Source organism: Tinamus guttatus, unplaced genomic scaffold, assembly GCF_059628265.1.
Source record: "Tinamus guttatus ecotype Peru unplaced genomic scaffold, ASM5962826v1 Tinamus_guttatus_pri_ptg000492l, whole genome shotgun sequence".
Lineage (NCBI taxonomy): Eukaryota > Metazoa > Chordata > Aves > Tinamiformes > Tinamidae > Tinamus > Tinamus guttatus.
The window spans coordinates 3,565,142-3,585,203 of NW_028289026.1; the positions used below are offsets into that span (position 1 = coordinate 3,565,142).

At 47.0% G+C, this 20,062-nt stretch overlaps 1 protein-coding gene across 15 annotated transcripts in view; it reads right to left on the reverse strand.

The window, feature by feature from the left end:
• MTSS1 (MTSS I-BAR domain containing 1) overlaps window positions 1-20,062 on the reverse strand; it is a 101,532-nt gene that overhangs the window by 19,475 nt on the left and 61,995 nt on the right. For 8 of the 15 annotated variants that reach the window (XM_088533326.1, XM_088533317.1, XM_088533321.1 and 5 more), the window contains exons 4-6: window positions 9,826-9,910; window positions 8,914-9,005; window positions 7,323-7,397 (exon numbers count right to left, since the gene is read on the reverse strand). In XM_088533326.1, coding sequence (XP_088389452.1) covers window positions 7,323-7,397; window positions 8,914-9,005; window positions 9,826-9,910 — 252 coding nt within the window. Of the gene's footprint in view, window positions 1-7,307; window positions 7,398-8,913; window positions 9,006-9,825; window positions 9,911-20,062 lie in introns of all 15 variants that reach the window. The other 7 variants (XM_088533323.1, XM_088533319.1, XM_088533313.1 and 4 more) reach the window with 1 other exon arrangement.

The window sequence follows — 20,062 nt, forward strand, 5'->3', positions numbered from 1 at the left end:
CATTTGGAAACATTTCCAAATCCATGCAATTTTTATAATGACAAAAAATAGCTCCAGGACAGTGTCATTATTAACACCTGGATGGCCAAGGTGGGCAAAGGTGGACCTGAAAGGACACTCCTACCCCAGCCGGAGACCGGTTTGAATGACCCATCAAAACACTCAGCTCTAGAGATGGTCAAACGTGTCCACCGTAGTCACTGATCTCTGACCTGGAATCGGCCAGAAATGAGTATCTGCAAGGATGGCTCTGCAAAACACATCCACCTGCACGCAGAGGATGAGTCAGTGACCTGAAACGCCAGGAGAAACGCAAATCCCCTTTTTCTCCAGTGGGAGCTTCAGCGTTGCAGCAGCGAGGAGCACAAATGCAGCACCAGAAGTCACAGCCTGCCCGCAGCCTGCCAGGCCCAAAGCAACACGGGGCAGGAGAGAAACTGCAGCGGTGGAATCACTTCTCAGCAGTATCGACAGGAACCCATCACTACTCACCAAGTGGTCTCACGACGTGACCTTCAGAGAAGGTGCTTCACATCACTAGCATGACATGCAAGAGCTTTGAAGGACTGATGTGCATTCAAAGATCAGTTTTGCAGTGGTCTACAGCTAAAAGCCTCATGCAAATTCTTAAATAACCACAGTTTGAAATGAAACTTCAGTCAAAGGAACATATTAGGGAGAAGACAAAAGGCAAGTTTGATTTTCAACCTAATTTCATGCTTATGTTTCATAATGCAACTTAAACTAGCAAAACTGTCAACAAAGAGCAGCTATGATTTTAAATGCTCTCATTCTCAGTGCGACTGCTAAAGCTAATGATATTATTGGTAAAGGAGATAATGCAATAAACACTGCTGAAATTGCTATTTCCCAGCTCCCATTCTCACCTAAGGACTGTTCCTTGCACGGACACTTCACACATGGGGCCAGCACTGACCCTGCGTAACCACATGTCCATGTCTAGCAGCGCAAACCAGCACGAGCTCAAAGCCATCCGCCCCCAAACCCTTCTCCTCACTGCAGGGACCCGCTCAGCCTTGCAGGAGGAGCGACCCCTTGGCCTCCCACACAGAGGGATGTGATGCTGAGAATGACCATTCTGCAGCAGCTTTCAGAAGGGTGGAAAACCTCATTTGCTGGGGGGTAACTTTAGAAGATAATTCAAGAAATTCAGCAACCAAACCTGGCTCTTTCCAGTGACTGCTGCAGATCTGACTCAGCTGCTGAAGTCCCCAGGGGTTACGCTGTCTGTCTTAAAATGTCCAAGTTATCAAATGAAACTCATAGATCTAATTGCAAAGCAAGAAAACCAAAGCACAGTTTCAAACTAGGTATCCTGTGGCAGGTCCCCGGAGCCCAGCTGAGGCACCTCGATTAGGAACCTCCCTGTCTGATCAATCTAGGCTCCTCCACAGGGCAGGATTAAGCAACCCAGGACTATTCCTACTGCTCGAGGCCTGATACTTCCTCTCAAACACACTATATTTCACATCAGAAGATCTCAAAGCAAGTACATTTTCAATACAACTACTGGAAAAAAAATACTCCAACTTAAACAGCTTTAAGGTGTGATCAAGCAGCAGAAGAGGAAACACTTGTGAGGCCAGTTCCCCCCCTTCCCAGCATGGAGTTATATGTGATTTCTTATCTATCACTTTAGAATGGTGCATGCGAAATTAGGAGAAAGGGATTCGGACCACAGGTTTACAAAAAAACAACACTAAGGACTTGAAGCTCTAGACTTTAAAAGTCATATTGACAATGAGATATTCCATTATTTGAATCACCTTGATGACATGTCTGTACTATTTAGCTTCTCTTGCAACCAGGATATGCTTTAATCAGTCCACGATAATCCCTTTCTAAAATAAACCAGAGATTGGGCTACAAAACCAATTTCCTTCTTTTACAAGGGCTCCAATTAGATGCCAAAAGAAGATGCAAATCAAAAGATGGTTTGTTCATTGAGAGTAGGCCACGTTTTAGTCTCATTAGGAATTAAAGTCTAGGCAGTTAGTGGAGACCAGACACCATAAGGAGGCCACAGCAAGGGCTACAATAAACCAGCCACCAGGGTTACCGCATGGCACAGACTTACCCAGAGCCTCAGCTGGCAGGCGGGTGCGCATGGTGAGAAATGGCAGGACACAAAATTGACACAGAAAGGAAAATAACAAAAGTCAAATGGCTGTTGCAGCACTCCGAGAGCAGTTCAGACATTATCATCAGCTCTGAGACAAGAGGGGAGCAGTTTGGAGTAGCCTACTTTGACTTCTGCTGCTGCTGAAGGCAAGCGCATCAGCCTTGCTCACTGACGAGCTGCTGTAAATCAAACGCCCGGTTATTTATCATGCACTTTTAATCAAGAAATTTACATCAGTTTAGGAACCCTGTTTAGCTTGCAGATTCTTAGGCAAGAACATGTAATTTGTGTCTCAGAGCAAGTGCACAACGCAGACAAGCTCTGCCCGGGCGGGCGCAGAGGAACCCGGCGCATCCCGCCGCGCGGCCCGGGAGCTTGGCGGCTGCATCAGCAACCGCAGAGCCCTGTGATGTTCCCCCTGCAATTACAGCAATAGATTGTTAATTAAACGGAACACTAATTGCTGATGCAGTGTGGAAGAACATCAGAAAGATTAACCACGATATGCACATTTTAATTAAAAAAACTTTATATCAAGCTCTGCATAAACCTGGCTGCCTGTCAAGAGGAAGAGAAGTGTCAAATGACATTCAAACCCGGGGAAGGAAAATGAAAGTCGGAGAGATCTGCGGTCACTGAGTTGGCAACACGTCTTCACTCACGTTCTCTGAAGTGGAGCTCACATTACAAAGGTTTTGGGAGGCAAAAACTATCTCGGGCACTACAAAAATCTACACAGGATCTCTCCCTGAAGCAGATAAGGATAGTTTGCTAATTAGCTCCCCTCCTCCTGAGCTATATCGTATCAACTGCAAAGCAAGGCCTGGCTCTCCCTTCACTCACCTCCCCAGCCTTGACCCATTTGAAGAAATAACCTAGTGGAGTTGGGCTCTGCTCAGAGGTCCCCCCTCTGGGAGCGCTCAGGATGGGGACCATGCAAAGTATCTGAATGAGGTGGTCTGCATTTGCTTAAAAACAGGTATGTTCCTCAGTTATGACTGTGTGGAAGAGTTTCCTGCTTTTTAGCTAAGAGTCATAGGATTTGCACAATCCTTCCTGAGGACTGTACAGCAAGTGTCATGGTTTGTGAGCAACAGAAAACAGCTGCAAAGGCTCCGAAAACATAAACGTGTAATCTCAGCTAAGCGGGAGGAAGGAGAAGAAAAGGCACTTTTGACAGTATTATATTAAGTTAATCATCCTTCTGTTCCCTCAGTTCTGTTAGAAGGCTGGTAAGAGCATGTTCAAACCCATCGAACAAGGCAAAGCACAGGCTGCGCATCGGGATACCCAATACGGACAGGACAGGACTCAGGTTGTGCTGAATGTTTATGGCACTCTGCAGAAACATCTCTGGATGAAGGCAAAATGCAGCTTTCACATATAACAGCCTCGGGCTTCTATTGGCACTGAAATATAATTCCTTTGCAAAAATGCCTTTGGATTTAAACGTTTTTCCCCTCCAAGCCGGCTCTCAGTACCATGTGAAGAGCCCCAAAGTGAAATCTTCCAGATATGCCATGAGCAGAACTGAAACCTGCCTGCTCAGTCATAAACATCCAAGGCCAAAACACAGGTGCACAAGGCCAAAACACATCCAAGGTGCACACCAGACTTCACATGATATGTTGTTATATTTTAGTTAATTTGAGTATTACAATTCGATCCTTTATTTCCCTCTTTTTCCCCTTCCCCTTTTTTTTTTCTTTTCATCTTGTTGATCTATGGAAGTGATAACAGGCAGAGCCAAAGCTGCTGCAACCTTTCCTCCGAGCTCAGTACAGCTGCAATAGCTTCTAGTAGCACAGGAAGCCTTGACTCAGCATAAAACCTTCACATGCATCTGGTCCTCCAGGCTCCTATTTAGACAGCATGGATTTATATTTCACAAGGATTTCTTACTGTTGAAGATAGCAAAAAGAATGATAATTACCCCTGAAAGGTCCTTCAAAATACAGCACTTAGATTTCCACAAAGATTTGTCATTTTATCACTTAAACTCCAGCAAGCTTCCAAAAAGGACCCAGAGATCTTTTGGGTTTCCAAAGACTGCTATTTTCCTAATCTCTTCTTGCTTTGGAAGTATTTTATTGCAATAAAAAGAAAAACTCAACAACAACAAGAAAACCTGACTCTGCAGCCATAATTTCTAAAAAACGATCTCCAACGCTGGGCCTGAACGTTGAGCTTGGCCACCTGGGATCGGACCAGACAGACCATGCGAAGCTGGAGAAGGTGCAACCCAAAGGTCCCTGGCCCCGTGGTGCTCCGGGGTACTGACCTGCCCGCCGGGACGAGCCCCACGGGCCAGGGAGCTCTCCCCAAGCCCCAGAGATGCAGGAAGGAGGCAGGAGATGCCATGCGAGGGGTAGAGCAGACGCCACAGCCCGATGCACCAGGGAGGGAGGGCACCACCATCCCAACACATGCGAGGGAGAAGGGCAGGGCTGGGTCTCAGCTTCCAGAGCTAAAGCTGCCCAGAGGGAATCGCTGCCCATCCAGTCCCAGCAGGAAGCTGCCTTAGGAAAAGCCTGATTTTTAGTAGCATGCACAGTATTTCACCAAATCCAGAGCCTGGCAAACATCTCACTTGCCCACAAATGATCGTAAGGTCTGTTCAAAACCATTTTAACAAGCATTAGGTAGGGAAGAGGTCTGTGGGTTTAGAGGTCCCGTAGGTGAGTTAGTAAAAAAAATGAAGAGCAAGACAGCACTCGAGGAAAAGCAGAACAGAAGAACAAGTCTGACCAACAAGGAAAGGGGGGAGCCAACGACACAGCAAAAGGAGCATCCATGCGCTCGGCCACATGCAGGGTGGCTTCCCTGGAGGCTTTCCTGGCCAACAAGCTCAAGCCTCCCTTGTGCCCCAAAGCAAACTCAGTTCGAGAGAGCTATCATTTTGTAAATAAACCCCTTCTTGGTGATGTTTTTGCCTCAGTGACAAGAGCAACACATTGCACCACGTAGCACATCAAACAGGCCTGCCAGAAGACACACAGCAACGTCTGCACAGTAACATCTGACACCGCTCTTACAAATCCAAGCAAATGCTTTCCTACTTCAAGGGAAGGATCAAAAAGGCAAAGAAGGGAAAAGGGACTGCTGCTTTCTTCCCTTCCATATTTAACTAGCCTGTCAAAAGGTGGATTTTCCTCCCACTTCCCTCCCATGTGCGCGGGGACCCGCCGGCCTGGCAGGTTTGGGTGTTGTGCTCCCATCTGCAGCCCTCAGCTCCTCCAAAGGTTCCTGCAGCTCCTCCTCCTCCTGTTCGTGTTGGCTACCTGGGCGCCTTCATCACTCCTGTCAGCCCCAGGCGCCTCTCTCTGCCCCGGCCTTCCCTCTCCCTCAGCTCCGTTCAGCTTCTGCTCTGGACCCCATTGTTTCATGCTCTGGAAATACAGGAGCTTCCCTGATAGCCCTGGGAGCATCTCCTAGCACTGCACTGAGGGAAAGGCTCTAAGAAATAATGCAGATACTTCAACCGCAGCAGGGCTGCCATAAAAACCATGGCAAAATGAGGTCTATTCCACTCCCCACTTGCAGAAGTTTAATCCTGAAGGAGGACAAGACACTGGTGGGCCAATCTCCTCTTGCTTGGGCATGGCATGTTAGCGAACACAGAGATGAACCCAAAAGTGTTAGGAGAAAGTACCTCTCCTAAGTACTTCAGTCCACTTGCTTTAGCTACTGCTGCCCACTTGTTCACCTATTGCTATTAACTATTGCTTTAACCATCTGGCCACTTATAGAAACAAGCTCCAATTTAATCACTGATCATTCCCAGGACATGGACACACTCTTCTCAGTTCCCATCTCACCAAGGGATTGCTCCTGTTATAGCGGGACAACACAGGTCAGACCAGAAAGGGGGAAGGAAGGCAAAAGGGGGAGGGAATAGCATGCTCTTAAAGAGCATGTTAGTCAGAAATGACACAACTCATCACACAAAATGGTGAACAAGTTAACAAAACAACAACAAAAAAGTCTCATCGCACACACACAAAAAATACAACCGCTGAGGACAAACATTCTGACCCAAAATACTGGACTTTTCTAGCAACACGCAGACAGACAGGCTGGGCACAGGCAGCTCAGCTCCTCCCTCCCATCAGCTCCAGCTGTGCCCTTTCCTCGTCCCTGTTACAAACCAGCTCATATAGGGGAGCAGTTTGCCAGCTGTGTGGCTCGATCAGGGCAGTAACAACTCACCTACCTGGCAGGACAGCTAGGGACCGCTCACCTATTCCGGACAAAGCACAGGTAGGTCTAAACTGAGAGGCTTTGGAAAGGTCGAACACTGAGGCTGGCAGTTTCCTGTTTCTCTCATCCCCAGCTCACAGTTTCCAGGCAGGAGGGGAAGCACAAGCTGCACCCCACAGCCCAAGAGCTTTAAAGCTGGTAGGAGCCCTGTGCCAGCAAAGGGAACGAGCTCACTTGCTTCCATACGAGGTCCCCATCAGCTTTACAAAGCCTGACAGGATTTACACCTTGCTAAATGACACCTTTAGGAATGGGTAACACTGCAAATACCTAAGTGGAGGCATGTTTCCGTGAAAATGATGAAGAAACTCCTATGACAAGGTGGTGGTGGGAGAGCAATAGAAGCATGAGGTTCAGCTGCAAAAAAAACAAAGATCCCTTTGTGGAGACCTCCTTTTTTTTTTCCTACTCATCTCTAGGTTTCTACAGTTGCCAAGTGCCCTCCCTGACAACATCCCACCTTCTCACTTCCTAAGGAATGAGATAAGACTTAGGAGATTACAGGCTGTAAAAAAGTGAGGGTGGAAAGGGAGAACAGAGAGAAATGTTAATAGTTACAGAGCATTTACATAATGGCTTTTTTGTATTATTCCAAAAGATTCTAGAAGATTTTAAAGGCATCTGCACGAGTGGTGTTACAACATCAATGCTCTTAGCAGGAATCAGCAGCAAGCATTCAGCTTTAAAAAATGACTGACTCTGTACAAACAGCTTCAAGGCTTTTGTAAAAGAACATTAGACAGCAGCATTCAGATACGATTGAAGTGACACACAGCAATTGCACCCTGCTATTCACGTCCATATCAGTAGTACATAACAGGGGACCAAGCTATGGGACTACAAGGTCCTGTGGTTGTTCAATCTGTGTCAATGAGCACAGCAAAGAGGTGCTTGAGAGCACAAGTATGGAGCAAGTTACCTTTCTTTGCTTTCTTCTGCAGCTTCAGTGTGTCAGACGATTTCTTTTTTATCTCTTGGCGGGCTTTTTTGTATTCTAAAAAAACACACAGTCTCTGTATCAATACATCTGATATTAAAAATCAAGGTTTTTCATAGAAAAGGCTATACTTAAAGATATTAGACTACAAGTTTTAAAAGGATAGCTGTTTTTAATCAAAATAGCTTAGAAGTCATGTTTTGTAGTGCCTATGGCTAAGTACGGAAGCGCAGTCATTAACTGAATCTTTCCCAAATAAACAAAGCCTCTAGAGAAATAACAGCTGAGGGCACGGCACAAAATGGGAGTATTTTTTAGTTGAGACACTCATCCACTTTCAGGAAAAGAAAATGGAGGTGATGGGTTTCTCAAAACATCTGTGCTCAAAAAGCAAGATCCCAAAACAGCAGGGTGGAGAAGATCCTACAATCCCTATCCAGCAGCAAAGCCAGGCAGAGGGAGAGGGTGCTACAACTTTGCCCAAAGGGTCACATTGCCAGCTCTGCACATGAAGTGGAGCATACTGCAGCTGTCCTCGTTTTTGCACGAGCTGCAAACCCCAGGAGCATTAAAAACCCAGAACAAAATATTCCACCTCTGCCTAGGCATGCTAATAGTACCAGATATGAAAGTTGACCAGGAGTGACCACAAACAGGGCCACTGTAACCAGTTAAAAAATAATAATAATAAAAAAGAAGATGGGAGGTATGTGTGGGTGTTCACATACACACACTTTAACACTGGAGGTCGCTATTACTGCCTTTCTATAGACGGAAAACCAGAAGCAGGCTGGTGGGGAGAACAGGAAGGGTGCCTGGACCTCCTGGACCTTCAACACCCAACTCTGCCTCCTAAACTCTGGCTCCTGAGCTGAGCTGGCCCTACATCCCCATGACAAACCAGCACAGCGCTGCTTTTCCCAGGCAGAGAAAAGCCTGGAATTTTTGCGGGCCAGTGATGAACTGGGAGCAGCTTTTAGCAGCAGTGCTACAGGGCCATCACCCACTAGAGCAGGGGTTCTGCAAGGCTGGAGCTGTCTCACCACCAGCTCTGGCCATGCAGGACCCTTCTGCCCCTGCAGCAGTGACCAGCACTGCAGCTCTGAGACCTCGTGTGCTGCGACCCCAGGGCTGGATCCCTCCAGATAGAAAATACCAGCCCCAAATGCTTGTCAAGGCTGTGCTTTCTCTGGAGAACACTATGGCTGAGACATAATGTGATCTCACAGTAGCTTCTGCTGCACCCCAGAGATTTGTGGGGATGGATGTGGCATCCTCTGCACTATGGGAGACCGTGTAGTGAGAAAACACTAACAGAATTAAACACGACGACTGCCGAGCAGCCTAGGAAAAAAACCTGTCACTTGGGGTCCTGCTAACTGTGCCTTCAAAATAAACGTCCACGAGTGAAAAAGAACTGTCAGGCACTTTTGGATGTAGTGCTTTAAAAGATAAAAGTTGCTCTACATATTTAAGTACATGTCATTCTGATCCCCAGTATAACCATTAAATGAGGAAGCAAAGCTGGTATTACAATCTTACTCCAATTAAAGAATTCTTCCTCTATAACTACCTTTTGCATGGTCTTTATCCAGTTGATTGGCCACTTTCTTCCACTCTTCCATCTGTTCTTGAAGTGGGTTTATCAGACAGTCAATTAAAGCACTAATTTTGTTGAAAAAACACAAAGAGCAATCAAATCCTGCAGATGCCCCTATTCTTTTATAGAGAACCAAGGTCAACACTGGAGTATTTTTACTTTTTGCTGTGACAGCTACTAGTGTCACAATGCAAATATCAGAACATAGAAATGCTTAAGCTGGAGAAACCAAAAGAAAAGGATTGGATGAAGAGAAGTCCCCAGCACAAGATAAACCAGAATGACTGTGTAGCAGATTGGGGCAGGGAGGAACTGAGCCTAAACCAGGAGTGACCACAAACAGGGCCACCGTAACCAGTGGGATTGCACTCATTTGGTGCTCTGCCCAACCCCCTGGGGCCTGACGGGCTTTGTGTGCCCATGGGAGTTACACACGTACACAGGACACGCACAGGGGGCAGAAAGCAGCTGCAGGAGCTATGAGCACCCTGCCCGGCACGGAGCGTCACCTCTCACCAGGCAGCGCCCGAGCATGGGGGCGAGTCAGACTCTGAACCCAAGTGGCACCTGGCACCGCTGCAGCAGCTCGCCCTGCTGCTGCCCTCACACTTGGTGAAGAGCTTAGAGCCCCAAAACACACATGGGCAGGACCCTCACCCCACCGCAGGCTGTTCAGCACTGACTGGCAACCTGCCAAGGGGAACTGGCCGCATTTGGAGTGGTTTGAGGTGCTGAATCCAAACCCCAGACGACGCAGTGAAATGCACTTGAGAGGGAGAGGAGAGAGGCTGTTCTCACTGCACCAGGGCCGCCCAAGGTCTCCGCTGCGCAGGCGCCGCGGGCACGAAGGGGAGCAAAGCGTGGGCTCCGGCGCCAGCCGCTCACCTGGAGAACTGCCTCAGCTTGGACTCTATGCTCCGGTGTCTCATGCACATCCTGGTCAGGGCAGATCCGATCTCGCGGGTGCCACCTGCAGAACGAGACGTGAGGAAGGTGAGACGCTGGGAAGGCTGCTCTCCACCATGGAGACGTGGCAATCCAGGAGAACACGCCACGTCTTACAGAGCAGCCCACGAGCACCTGAGCATCTGCAAGCAGGTGGGTCATCACGGCTGCAGCAAATCTTGTGTTTCGACCCCATTCTCCCATAAATAGATTCTTCAGCCTATGCTCCAAAAGGATTTCACTTTTCCAAAATGCATCAGCAACCCCGCTCCCTTGTACACTAACATAACTGCATCTCATGGTCGCTCCAGGCCAGGAGATGGCACTGTTTGCTCTGCACCCTGACTCCCTTCAGTTCCTCTGACAACCGCATGACAGGAGCAAGTTTTAGCAAGTCTTCCTCTTCTAGAGCTTTCCTTTCTAAACCCACAAGTTCCACTATTTCCTACTGTGATCAGCATTTCCAGCTTTGATCCGCACATTAGATTTCAGTATTATTTTGCTTTCGTTGGCTTTTGCTTTGCTAACAGCTTAGTTCCCCTCTGCAAACCAAATCTATTATCAGAGATCATCATCAACCTTTGCACTGGGCCCTTCCAAAGTGGAATATTCTATAGAACAGTGAAGATATCAGTGCGTATTTGAAGGTCTCATTTAACTATTAAAATAACCTGCGAATTATAGCATACAGTATGATACCTTTTTTAGGTTTTGCTAATTTATTTTCCTTGAAAAATGGTATGGTACAAGAAAAAAAAAAAGCACAAAACCCAAACCTTTGATATCTTTAAATATTTTACTTACTGTTTTAAACATAAAACCAGGAGTTACCACTTTCCTGCATTCTTGCAGAATTAAATTCGGCTCTGGACAAAGACACTAAATAACTGGGGCGGATTGTGGCTACTGGGTATTTTTCATTGATCAAAAATATAAACACAAATTTCCAAAATTGGAAAGGACACAAGCAGAGGAGCAAGACCATTTCTCAATGGAGAGCATACCTCTGTCCCAAAAGATGGGTACTTTTCCTTGGGGACATGCAACTTGGGGCTCAATTAAGGCCTCCAATAGCAGGTATCAAGCAAAAGGGGCTAAGAAGTGACCCCAAAAGCCCCCAAGGATGTCAGCAGAGCAAATCTTGACCAAATTTAAGTGTAATGCAATGAGACCCGCACTGAAAAACTTCAGTTACACTTCAGTTAGGACCTGTCCATGGTTAATTGACATTGCTTTTCCAACCCCACCGTCAGAAAATAAAGAGTCATTTTAGAACAATAAATAGGAAATAAGACACCATGTGTTTGAGAGAGGAGGAAACTGGGGTCAGTTGCTATTAATATTAAATTGCAAGCTAACAATAATTTAACTGAAGTGTTATATTCACAGACTATACATGAATGGACAAGGTCAGCAAAACAGCTATACAGTTACGTCTAGGGATTGGCTAAAAATAGACACACTGGTTACTTTTTTCTTTCTTTTTCTTTTCATTTTTTTTTTTAGTGTTCTTTAGATCTTTCGTAACCTCATGTTATCCTAAAGAGTTTATAAGAGCGTGGAAATACCAGGTACTAGTTATTCTAGGAATGAACGCTACCCCAACAGAGTGAGGGAAGAAGGACAGGACCAGCTTTGAAGAGTTTTTATTGCCCTTTTGCAAGGAAAGTGTTGCAGAAACCTGGCTTTGGAGCATGCATAGGAAGGGCTCTGTTCACTGCTCTCCAACTGTTTAAGCTGAGCTGCTTTGGCTCTTCATTTTCAACATGAGGACGGGATCTATCTGCTTCTCTTACACACTGCAGTAGTCCATCCGTTGAGGCAAACGACACTGGGGAACTGTGTACAGTATAAAGCCAGGGACTAAAACCATGTTCACGAGAATTCCCCACTCAGACAAAGTGGTTTAACAAAACACCCAAGCGGGATCCCAACGCGAGTGATGACAACGGGCTCACCTCTCAAAGGAACAGGTAACTCCACAGGACAAACGTGCTTTTGCTCTCCCTTCCATGCCTCTCCCTACTCCTGCCTATGCCCGCGAAAGGCCCCAAAATTTCATTTTCATGTGAGATGATTAACAGAGAGCCTGGGGGCCAAGGCACTGCAGTGACTGACTCCGAGGCCACACGGAGGCTCTTTCTGCGCTTGTCACCCAACGGCGCCAAGAAGCAACACGGAGGGCCGGGAGCCAAGAGACTCCATTGTTTCACTCCAGTCATTGTGTTTGCAGTCCACAACGGCCACGTATGAAGGGAATGACCATCTGAGGGAACGCCCGGCTGCCCAGCTCCGTGACCTCAGCTCCCTGCAGTCACCCTCTTATCTCCCTCCTCGGCCTCAGTGTCGAGCATCCCCAGGCAGCCGGAAGGCAACTGCCTGTTGGGAAGTGCCTTGAGGGCTCCCACTTATTAACCAGCTCATCTTCAGCTCCATGGGCAGAGTCCTGAGGCACCAGCACCTCGCTCATTGCCGAGAGGGGCGAAAATGATGAAAAATAGGTGTAATGTTTTTGTAATTTCAAAGTTATCAGAAAAGGCTTCCATTTTACAGCAGAGATTAAAGCAGTAGCTGAGTATCGGCCAGAATACAGCTCTGAACGCGGAGGCTGTGACAGGACAAGTAGCGTTGGGACATTTTAAGCTAATGGTCATTACTCAACCCTTACCCAAACTCACGCTGTGAGAAGAGCAAGCGCCTCCACTGCAGACTATGCAGGGAGGGACCATCACCCTGCAAACGCATTTATGTGGGTGGCCCCAAGACACCCCAGGATGATGGGGTCAGCTCTGAGGTGGACAGAGAAATGAAGAAGAGGAGGGTGTTTGCTCTAAAGTGCCAGGGACAGACACAGGCATTATAGGAAGTGCCACTGGGATGGCAACCTAGCAAACGGCCCTATGGCAGTATTTCATGTTTCAGGGTATCGAAAGCCTAAAGATAAGGTTTGTAAGCTGGAAAAACACATCAAGAACTGCATGCTGCAGTGGTGGTGCCCAATGGCTACCACATCAAAACAAAAATGATCCTTATTCCTACAGGTGCTAAGAGCCTCTCTGAGCAGTACCCAGCAAGTGTCTCCGAACGCTGCTGTTCCAAACAAGCTAGGAACTGTTTCCTAAAGTATTTAAAAATAATTTTAACTTAGACCTCTTTCAAAAAAACGAATCAATGAATGCAAATTAAAGGTCAAAAACATCTAAGTATTTTTAAATAGTCAAATTTAAAAGCCTTAAATGACAGCAGCAGGCCGTGTTGCATCCCCGTTGCTGTCACTGCAACAGAACAGATTGTTTGCAGTGCTCAGCAGAACGCCCTTTTGGTTAAGTTACTTGGAAAATGTATTTATAGGAGCCTGATACTAACTTGCATTAACCAGGACTCGCTGCAGTCCAGATGATCCCAAGAATAAAATGTGCTAGGTTCCTGCTTTGCAGACAACGCTTGCATTTGCCCATGGAGGGGCCAGCAGGGTCTTAAATTTCATTTGCACCAGTTTTCCAAAATTAAAAGAGGAAGAAGAGGCAGTTAACTAAGGCAGTAAAGAATAAGTTAAGACAAGAGGAACAGGAAAACAGAAGCAAGCCCAGGCTCCAGCCGGCTCCGGCAGCTGCCGGCTTCAGGAAGCCCTTAAAACACGTCCAGCCAGCACGTTAAAAAGGGAAACGCAGGAAAACTCGCCGGAGTTGGCACAGCTTGTGCCCCTGCCGGGCAGCGCAGCACCCTGCCGAGCTGCTGCGGAGCAGCAAAGGCCCCTGCTAGGATGGCCTCACGAACCAAAGCCTCCAGCCCGGCCACGCCGCCGTCAAGAGCGCCAGTTTGTTTGGTCCTCCCGCTCCTCTCCCGTTGGCCAACGCGGCACAGGCCGCAGGATTTCCCTTCGGGAGGTTTCTCTTTGCAGGTGCTTGTTGCTACTTTTTATTAATAGCAAGTTCCTCATCAACGGTTTAATGCCACAAAAATAAAGCATCACGAGGAGTAGAGTTGCTCAGAAGAGCAGACACTGAACTTGCATTTCCCGAGGCTGTTTCCACTCTTTGCTCCAATTACCAAATGCCACAAGGTCTGACGAACATCTGCGCTGCCCCTACCTCTCCCCATTCCTCTTTGCCTCTCCGAGACCGCTCTGTGAACAGCTATGGAAACCCCACGGGCCTAATCCGAGCACATCCCGCTGCTGTGCTGCCAGTGCCGCCAATGGCTCAGGGGCAACGCCAGGCCCCACGCTCCGAAGTGCCTCCCGAAGCCATGCGAGGACGAGGACAGCCCAGAGGGACCAGGCAGTCCCAGAGCCCCGGGTTTTGGGGCCATTTCTCACCATGCAGCACCCAGCCCTGAGCCGTGACATCGGTGACACTTAAAGAAAGGCTCTACCTGACGGGGATACTCCCCACACAGCCCAAAGACGAGGGTCTGGCTGAGCAGACTTATCTCAACCGCGACCCAACGGTGGCGGCTGCTGAAATGCAGAATCAGGCACAGCTGAAGCAAACAGGTGCAAAAAGCAGAACAGCAACATTTTTTTTCTGTTTTTAATTAAGGTCAGCAGATCTAACCGAAACCCCAGAGCAAGCAGCGCTGTGGAGGAGGCAGGCCTGTTTTTGCTCCTCGCTCTCCTCCTTGGCGTATGGAAGGGAGGACGGCGAAGGCACAGGGGGAAGCAGGACCACGTAAACCTGCCTTAGGAAATCAGCAGCTTGAGACATTTTATATAAAATCGGTTATGCCTCAGTTTGCTACGAAGGGATCCAGCGACACCAAGAAATAAAGCAGACCAGGGCCTGCGTAAGCCAGCACGGGGCCTCGCAGCCTCCTGAGGAGCCCCGGGAGGGATCCCCCTCTTCGGACACCTCCCCGGCAGCTCCGAAGCTGCTGCCGCAGAACACGGAGCACTCGCTGCCTCTTTAATCGCAGGGCAGATAACACAAAGCCTTTGCAAGAATCCAGGGCACTAATTTTGTAATTATCTGGATTGCCCTGAACCTCTTGAAGCTTCACCCCGTGCTATATTTAAAGGCAGCTGCTGGGCTGCTCAGCATACCAGCTCTCAGACAGCTGACCAGCTTTGCCCTCACTGCGAGGTCTTTTTTTCATTTTTTTTGGCAGCATCCCACTTATTTTCAACTTTCTCCACTGTACTACAGAATTCTGCCTTTTCACATTTCAAGGGAGAATACTGGCACATGGGTTTAACACCAGCTGGCCATGCAAGCCTGCAGTGCAAAGGAATTCAGTGCACAACACTGACCTCAGTTAAAAATAAATAATAAAAAAACACCTGTTATATAAAAAAGCAAAATGGGGACAGCCATCTCCAAACAGAGACACTAGAGGCTTTACATTCCTGTCCATAAGCTCAATAAGGTATATGCTGAGGAAGATAGAGCTTAACACCAAAGTCTGAATCCAAACTATTGAATCTGGAAAAGGACCCAGCATTTTCTGCTTTACTCTCCCCCGGTCCTTGGCTGTTTCACCCACACAGATTCGTGTGCTCTGCAGGCAAACTGCTGGTTATGCTACAAATCCTTCCAACAGCCTAAACTGTCACACTGAATTCAAAGCGTGTCCGCTTAAACCACGAAGAGCAGGGCGGGAAAAAAAGCTTCAAGAGTTCTTTGATTCACCAAAAAGAAGAGTATGTCTTGCAGAAAACATGAAGCGAGAGGCACAATTGCACAGTGTTGCGAGCACGGCACTTTAGCACAGATCAAGGCACGCGGCTGTGCTCACTGGCATGCAGAGCCCACGCATGTGCTTCCCTCTTCCCGGCTGGATTTGTCTTCCAAAGGGAATCGGCTGGACTGTGACACAATCCCGACTGCACCTAGCTCTGCTGCACACCTGTGCACCAAGCTCGTCTGGTCGATGTGTGGAGGGTGCTAGAGGACTGTGTAACCCTCCTCCTCAGTAAAACCAACTGCAAAAAAGGCTTCAGGAAATCAGGGTTCGACTCAACAAAAGAGGCTGAAAAGCCAGAGAAAGAAGAAAAAAAGTCAAAGTATGCACTTTGCAAATCCTGAAATTTAAGTCTGAAAGGGAAGCAGAAGCTATCTTACTTCCACAGAAGTTGCTTTACAGCTCTGCTTTTCAACCTTTTTAGCCTTTGCCTCACTGGAGCACAAAACCCTTTTGTGCCTGCCCTACTCAGCAGATCTCAAAGTACTGTTGCTTTTCCCACTGAGTCCTGCTTAATTTGTAGTCTTTAATAACTTCAAATCAACTGCGTCGGGTAGTTTTAAGTAAGGCACAGAGGGCTGCTGAAGTTTCTTAGTTACAGCTTGCAAACTACGGAATGCCCTTCCTTAAGGGATGGGCCTCCTACAGGGGGAAACCCCTTGCTGCCTCCCTTACTCCCCTCCAAATATTTGTGCAACTGGTTTGGTCAGAGGTCCTTCCTCTCAACAGCTCTTACAAAAACCCCCGTAATCGTAGAATATCTCCAGCTGGAGGGAATCTCTGGAGGCCATCGCTTTGCTCCCCCATTAAAAGCAGGGTCACCTTAGACCAGGTGCTTGATGTCCTTGTCCAGGGTTGTTCTGAAGGTCTCCAGAGGTGGAGACTCCTGGGCTCCTCTTCCAATTGTTGATTGTTGCCATTGCTGTATATTTTTTTCTTTATCTAAATATCCAGGATTCACTGATGTTTTCCAAATGCGTTTTTGGGAGGCTGCGCTTCTCTGACCCCCCTTCATCAACATACATGAACACGTAACACAACAAATTCATGCAGGAAGTGCAGCCGATGAAGCTTGTTCAAACACATCCGTGTATTTTTCCTTTCGTTGCATTTCTCAGAGTCTCTCAAAGAATAAGCTCATACTACTAAAAGCTTCAGCTGTTTGTAGGCGGCAGCCGGTCACTGGACGTTTCTGGCAATGCGCTGAATCCATCTAAATCTCGCAGCTCCACACACGCTCTGCTGCTCCCTCGATCTACTGGAGAGGCCTCATCAGCCGCCGCCTGCCCACGCAGCTGGCCATGACTTACTGCCGTTCAACTGTCTGTTAAAGACGGGAGGAAGTGTCGAAGCAGGCTGGGGGGTTTCTGACCTATGGTTTAAGTGCTGTAACCCACAGGAACAGCACATAAATTACGAGTTGAAAGGAAAGTGCTCAGAAAGGGTCACCTCCTACTCAGGATTTATTAACTATTTCCCTGGAGATTGCCTTGATTTAGTACCACATAACCTACATTCCCACATTTCACAGCGATGTCGCATAAGAGGCTTCCCTGCATCCTGCTCTGCCATGGAAAGCAGGAATGATCCATGATCCAGCTTCCTCCTAAACACGGTCAACGTGAGAAACAAGATGCTCTGAGAACATCTGTGTGCAACCGGAGGGATCAGAAAAATCCCACGCGTGTAACACGGAGCTGGATACGCTGGGGAAGAAGAGCCCTGCATCACTGAAAGTCATCCTGCCATGTGCTCTCCAGCAGAGCTGGTAACATACAGACCTTGGGCAAAATTCAAGCTATGCAGACCAAGAAGTCCAGCTTTGTTACTGCTCATTGGCCGCTAAACAATATCCCACGTACTCACACTCAAAGCCTGCAGCGAGAATTAATTTATTTAAGGGAAGCTTCTTGAAAGGGACTCAAATTTCCTCATATTATTTTCCCCACAGTAAGGTGCAGGCCGACAGATTTTGAGGAACTGTCAACCCACAGGAGCTCAACAAGATAACATTCTTGGTCCTTGCATGCCCATCATTTTCTAGGCACTACAGTGTCAACGCAGGCTAAAACTTTCACAAATTCAAAGCTACAGGTAAAGCACATCATGCTTTTCACATCATCTGTAAGCATAACTCCTACTAAGATTTAACCTTTCTCCTGCTTGGACAAACGCCTCCCAGCCAACTAAACCACACTAAATAATGAAACATGCATACTGGTAACCTGTTTACTTACCACAGCAGGTCAAAAGCTAAAATGAACCTTAATAATGTATACTGAAAACAAGAATTTAAAAGGTCTTTCTTTTAACATGGTCAGCTTTAAAGTTATGCTCTGGTAAGCATGATGCGTCACCAGTCTTAATAGACTTCCAGTGCAACAGCAGCTTCTGATTTATTTCCTCCCATCCCACATCATTTTTGGAGCCCATTTCTATTTCAAGCATCAGTACCCAGTGTTTTCAACATCTGCAGGTTGCCAAGCCAGCTTATCTATGGAAAAATGGATATGAGTTATTCCCTAACATTAAAAAAAGAGATGTGTGAACTACAGCTAGTCATGCTTTTTCTATGTATCTATAAATAAAGCAATTTCAGCTGCTAATTAAAGCAGACAGGTTCAAGTGGTGTAAGAGCACTAGCGTAGCATGTTAAAGCTCTAAATGTAAAGAAAAAGGGAAACTCAAACAAACAAAAAACTGTAAGAGAATAAGCTTTTTCACAGAGTCAAAGAATGGTTGAGGTTGGAAGGGACCTCCAGAGATCGCCTAGTCCAACCCGCCTGCTCAGGCAGGGTCACCTAGAGCCCCGGCTCGTGTCCGGGTGGGTTTTATCGCTTTTCAGTGTTTTCCACAGCGTGGGGTGAGGCGGGAGGAGCGGACGGGGAGCACCCGTGCGGCAGGCGCCTCAGGAAGGCGCCCGCGCCGCGCCCGCCGCCACAGGCCCAGAGCGCGCGGCGCAACGCGGCACTCGGCGGCCCCGCGCGCTCTTCCATTCCTAACGAATAGTAAGAATAAACGATTCTGTTAAAAGGCGCCTGAAATTTTTTTTTCCCTTTGGAGGAGGGTATAATCAGGCCGTGATATTAGCAGCTCTTCTATGGTTAAGAAAAAGCTCTTTGAGGAAAGTATTTTGTCTTGTTAATCTGCCATTTCCAAAAGGATCAAAGGGCTGTGAAAGGCGTTACTCGCAGGGAAGATTAGAGTAAAACAAGAATGAGGTACCTCAGTTGGCAACGCAGGATAAAGCAGCACTGCACGTGGGAGATACTCTACGCAATAGTCACTTTACAATCAGGAGATGGGTCAAAATCCTACCACGGCGGCGACAGGAAGCACTAAAAACCCTTTTGAGACTGATGAAGTTTAAAGGTTAATAAAAAACAAATCACACTCAAGCAGCTCCGATTTATCTACAAATAGCATTTTACAGCAATGTGCCAAAATGCAAGCAAGCTACAGGCAGATTCGGAGATGAAATAACGACGAGGCGCACTGAGTTCCAAAGAGAAATATTGTGTTATTTGCTGTAAAAAGAAAATAAAACCTAGCACTGTTTTGAAGCATGCAAGAAGGTGATTAAATCCACAAAATAAGCATGATAGAGCAGCAGCAACTACTCTTTCAATATGCCCCCCTTGCTGGAAGGCAGCTAAAGCAGCCGTTTGCAAGGTCGCTCCTTTGGATGAAGTAAAGCAGGAGATTTCAGCGGCAATTAGGAAATACATTGTTCTCTCTCCAGCCATGATTTCCAAACCTTTCCAAATTCAAGTATTTGGGCAAGCTCAAAACATGCCAGTGAGCTATCAATTTAGTACAGCCAACATTTCCAAACGGAAAAAAAACCTTCCAGACTGAAGTCATGAATAGTCTTTAACCCAGTCTCTAAAATAGGCTATTTTTTAAAACTTTATAGCAGGATATGCTTCCTGCCATAAAACACCCATATGCAGAAGATATTACAGGAAACTTCCTTCAAAGTCTATATTTAAATTGGGTTATTGGGATGACAATTTCTTGCTGATGTCTAGTAACCTGGTCACTGATTTTCTATGCTGAAGATTTATATCCTCTAAAACTGTTTGCTGATATTTTACCTCCAAGATTTCCTCTACTGACAGAAATTTCCTCCAGGAGGGCTGCCAAGGAAGATACCTCCCATCCCAGTGACTCAACAGAGTGGATCTGATGCGATATAAGCGGTAGGAATCACAAAGAAGAGCTTCTTAAAAGGAGCCCAGCATTTTCATAAGAAAAGTGTATCCTTTTTAATCTTTACAGCTCTTTTACAGCACAGGATTCTCCAGCCGAGCTCTTCCCTACCTGGACTTGCTGACAACTGTGTTGGGACCAGAGCAAGGGGAATGACAGTCTGGGGTCCAGGATCAGTCCCCCATTCACCTTCCCAACCGGCTAACTCCAAAGAAACAATATCTATTACTTTCTGGATCAACACAGTATTCTCCATCGATTCGAAAACCGGACCCAACAGTAGAAC